Genomic DNA, 4,994 nt, shown 5'->3' on the forward strand with positions numbered 1-4,994 from the left:
CTGCAGATCAGAAACTGAGCCCAAGTATTAATGAACAGCAAAGAAAGGATGCCAGGTGTCTAGTTCAAGCAAATAGGTAGGTTTAAAACACAGAGCTCCTGGGAACATTTACATTTTAAATATTTCAAGTATTCATGTCATATTTCAAGGTTTACTACAAGTGCCTGCATTTTACTGCTGAAGTTTTTGCATATTTTGAATAAAGGATGGCCACTTCATGTTATAGTGCAACATTAATTAAAAATGAAATAAAAACATTTTTTCTGGCCCACAGATTTGTTGAGATTTTTTTAATATGGCCCCTTTAGTAGTTGAGTTTGACACCCCTGGCTTAGGGCATACACATGGGCACTGTAGAATAAAAACAACAGAAATCGAGAACACAGGCGTGCACACGAAAGTAACCCAGAATTCCCCAGGGAAAGTCCGAATTGAGCACATATCTAAAGTTGCTGCCTGCAGCATTCAGCTATACGATGAAGCTTTGTTCAGATTTATAGTTCCTAGTAAGTCATACTGTGTCCTAAACCACTTTGACAAGCCTGCACAACCTTAATGAAGACCTGAACGTGGTTTGAGAGATGTTTTGGGGACGTAAGATTTGGGTGACTATTGACTTCTAGTGTTAGCAATTTTAGCCTTGTAGCTGCTAAACTAAAGAAGCAAAATCTGGACACCAAATGGGTTTCAGCTGACCAACAACACTGGGAGTAAGTGAAAATTGTGGACATTTGAATTTTTGCTTCGAAGGACAGCATGTTTCATTACAAAGAGAGCATAATTAGGCCTGTTTAAATGGATTTACAGCAGCACAGCATGTGAAATGTTGAATAACCATGATGATATTTACATTTTTTGGTCATATTTTTCACAATGTGTGTTTTTTTATTTACTTCTTTGCCCACCCCCAAACCTCAATAAAAAATTGATCACAAAAAATCAGGTTCCTTTTAGCTGTTTCAACTTATCAAACTTAGAAAAACTCAACAAACTAAAAAAAAACCCCAAAAAAAAACAAGATTTTGATGCATATCATGTCTTGAAGTATTGTGATGTTATATTTTTGTCCATATCGCCCACTCCTAGTCGATAAGGTGCTGAAAAAGTGTGTAACTGTCTAAACCGCTGGTCCACATCTTCTCTGCCTGAGAAAGAGAAATCTGGAAGAAATGAATAACAGACGAATGATGTCCACTGCAAAATATCCAACACATGGCACTGAGGCATTCGAGCTGGAAGAGAAAACTAGGCCTTTTGCTGGGTGTGTCTGCTTGAGTATTGCAAAATCCTGGAAATCATACCACACATATTTCTGCTGATCACTCTTTCTGCTTGAGATGATCACTGTATGTAAACCGGAAGTTTCTGTTCTAATGCAAAACCGCCACCGACCCCGAGAGAAGGCCAAAGGTGGTTTCCAGGGCCGCGCCTATCGGCAGCTATATCACCGGTCATAATATTCTGACCAGTCTTCCGACATATGAAAAGCCATTTATCTCCTGTCTGTATGATGATGCACAGGAAATGCTAGTGACTCAATTCTGTGCCACAGGTTAGCAGCTATTTTTAGTCACACTTAATGTGGCCTGTTACAGGCAGACTGGTTTCCGAGTCAGTTATTAGGTAAACCGCTGATTGAGGGGAATATCCAGCCTCGACAAGGGTGCATGAGTCTAGACTAGTCTACGCATGACAACAATGTGACGTCTGTTTGCTTGCGCAAATAAGTTGACATTGTGGGCTGGATTATTCTAGATCTTAACTGAGAAGAATTTTCAGTGGAGACTATGATTTAGATTAAGGACTTAAGCTACGTTTGAAAAGCCCAGTCCTGTTCGTTCGAGGTTAATCTAGGCTCACCAAAGGCTTCTTCTAACCCAGATTCCTCAGTGGTATCATGTTAACAGAGGTTTTAATCTGTCATGTTGGTTAGCGATCAAGATGAAGGCCTGGCCAAACCCCAGTTCAGTGAAGTTCCCATATTATAATGTAGTATAGCCCAAGGCCTTAAGCTATGACTTCCTAAGATAGGCAAGGAAAGGAAATACAGGCCCGCTGAAAACTACCTTCAGTGAAAATGTATCGTATATTTTATGTGAAATGTGTCATAATTTAGACTAATTTAGGATTTAGACTTAGACTTTAGACGAGTACAAAGAATATTTATACAAAAACGACTATTTCATTTTAAGTTCCACCTACATTTTACAGGTAAATGCCTTGAAAAGGCAGCATCTCATAATAAGGACTTAACATCTTATTATATCATAATAATGAGATTCAATCTTTATGATATCATAATTACTTAGCATCTCTTAATATTCACTAGTTTTCTCATAATTATGACATAGCATCTCATAAGTACAACTTACTATTTTGTAATTGTGACTTAGTATGTCAGAGTTATGACTTAGTATCTCAGAATTATGACAGCATCTCATAATGAGAACTTAACATCTCATAATTATGACATATTATATCATAATAATGAGATTCAATCTCATAATTATGACTTAGCGTCTCTTAATAGACAAATTTTCTCATAATTACGACATAGCATCTCATAAGTACAACTTACTATTTCATAACTATGACTTAATATCTCATAATTATGACTTATATTCTCAAAATTATGATATGGCATCTCAATTATGGCTGACAATCTCATATTTATGACTTTTTCATGATTATGATTTAGCATCTCATAAATATAACTTACTTTCTCATAATAATGGGATTCAATTTTATAATTATGACTTAATATCTCAATTATGATTTAGCGTCTCATGATAATGACTGACACACTTTATACTCATAATTATGAGAACATACTCAATATTTAGAGATAGACTTGCTTTCTCATAATTATGACATAGCATCTCATAATTATGACCAACTATCTCATAATCATGACTTACTTTCCCATAATAATGAGAATCATTTCTGTAATTATGACTTAATATCTCAATCATGACTTAGCATCTCATAATAATGACTATGACATACTTTCTAATAATTATGAGAACATTCTCATTATTTAGAGATAGTAAGTCATTATTATGAGATATTAAGTCATAATTCTGATTATTCTTATTAAATTATGTTTATCCCCAGTGGCGGTGACTCAGGCCACGTTACGCCACAGTGGACCGGGACCGGCCAGTGGGGCAGGCGTGGTGCCTGTTGCCTATAAAGAGACTCGGTACTGGTCGGCGCGCGGCGCCTTTAAGAAACTCCCTGCTCGCGCTGTGACGTGAAGACGTCGCGCGCTGAGGACTGTGGGGCAGGAAGGGAGTGTGTGTGTATGTGTGCGCGAGAGAGAGCGACAGAGAAGAGTGTGTGCGTGCATTGAACACGGAGCCACCGCACACGGTCCGTCCGCGACGGGCTTTCTGATGCAGGGGCACGGCCCGGGGCAGGCTCGCGCTCACCGAGGAGAGGGAAAAGAGCGCGCGGGTGCGCCGCGTGTGTGTGTGAGTGGGTGAGTGAGTGTGTGAGTGCGCGAGTGAGTGAGCGAGCGAGGGAGCGCGCGGAGCCATGAGAGAGTACAAAGTGGTCGTGCTGGGCTCGGGCGGCGTGGGCAAGTCCGCGCTGACGGTGCAGTTCGTGACCGGCTCGTTCATCGAGAAGTACGACCCCACCATCGAGGACTTCTACCGCAAGGAGATCGAGGTGGACTCGTCGCCCTCCGTGCTGGAGATCCTGGACACGGCGGGCACGGAGCAGTTCGCCTCCATGCGCGACCTGTACATCAAGAACGGCCAGGGCTTCATCCTGGTCTACAGCCTGGTCAACCAGCAGAGCTTCCAGGACATCAAGCCCATGCGCGACCAGATCGTGCGCGTCAAGCGCTACGAGCGCGTGCCCATGGTGCTGGTGGGAAACAAGGTGGACCTGGACGGCGAGCGCGAGGTGGCGGCCGGCGAGGGCAAGGCGCTGGCCGACGAGTGGAACTGCCCGTTCATGGAGACCTCGGCCAAGAACAAGAGCTCCGTGGACGAGCTCTTCGCCGAGATCGTCCGGCAGATGAACTACGCGGCGGCGCCCGGCGGGGACGAGCAGTGCTGCGCGTGCGCGATCCTGTGAGAGAGTAACGGGAGCGGCGGCGGCGGCGGCGGAGCGGGCACGCGCACCGAGAGACTACGGGGACAAAAACAAGGAGCGCGTGTGGCATGGCCAGAGTTTCTCTCTCTCTCTCTCTTTCTCTCTCTGTCTCTCGCGCTCTCTCTCCCTCCGGAGGGCCTATCTTGTGTTGTTGCACGAGACAAAACAACAAGACACAGGTGAAATCAGTGTTTACAATGGCAGAATACTTGAATGTTGTGGGATTTTTTTTTATTTTTATTTTATTTTTTTTTTCGTTCAGACCAACTCGACAGCCGCGCGCGCTCACTGGAGTCTTTTTTCCCCTTGTTTTGCTCTTCTTCAGCTCAGACATGGGGGACGTTTACTTTTGTAATTCACATTTTTTCCTGTTGCTCTGCTGATCTGGAGGGGCGTGCGCTTTTTTTTTGGAGGGGTTGTGAACTGTTGAGCTACGTGTCTAACCCCCCTCAACCCCCCCCCCTCTTTTTTGCCTTGGCTGCAGTGAGAATTCCTTTAAGGGAGGAGGAGGAGGAGGAGACAGCTGGGGCTGTTGGAGTCTCTCTCTCTCTGTCTCTCTGTCTCTCTCTCTCTCTCTCTCTCTCTCTCTCTCTCTCTCTCTTCTCTTTCCTCTCTCTCTCTCCTTTTTACTCTCTCTCAGGCTGCTCCCTGTCCGTTTTGCTCTCGTGCTTTTATTTTGTAATTTTTTTTTTAATTTATTTTTTTTTGCGCGGACTTCTTTAGGAACCCCCAAATATTAAACCGTGTGACGTCACGTGATTGGTATTATTTTTTCTTTTTTTGAAGGATCGCCGTCGTGATTCCTCACCGAAGTATTGAGTCAGCATAATTATTGTTTTTCCAAGAGAGAGAAAACAAACACTTTAAAAAAAGAGACAAAAGACTTTTTT

The 4,994-nt window shown here is 43.2% G+C and overlaps 1 protein-coding gene across 1 annotated transcript; it reads left to right on the forward strand.

The window, feature by feature from the left end:
* Nucleotides 1–3,284: 3,284 nt before the first annotated feature.
* Nucleotides 3,285–4,794, forward strand: LOC118818099 (ras-related protein Rap-2b). The gene has a single exon (XM_036585227.1). It carries the CDS (start codon nucleotides 3,538–3,540, stop codon nucleotides 4,084–4,086), a length of 549 nt encoding a protein of 182 aa, XP_036441120.1. The 5' UTR covers nucleotides 3,285–3,537; the 3' UTR covers nucleotides 4,087–4,794.
* The last annotated feature ends 200 nt before the right edge of the window (nucleotides 4,795–4,994 follow it).

The sequence above is a fragment of the Colossoma macropomum genome, unplaced genomic scaffold (assembly GCF_904425465.1).
Source record: "Colossoma macropomum unplaced genomic scaffold, Colossoma_macropomum, whole genome shotgun sequence".
Lineage (NCBI taxonomy): Eukaryota > Metazoa > Chordata > Actinopteri > Characiformes > Serrasalmidae > Colossoma > Colossoma macropomum.

What these genes read in the sequence shown, in the direction of transcription:
- LOC118818099 (XM_036585227.1), top strand. Translation starts at nt 3,538, where the DNA reads ATGAGAGAGTACAAAGTGGTCGTGCTGGGCTCGGGCGGCGTGGGCAAG.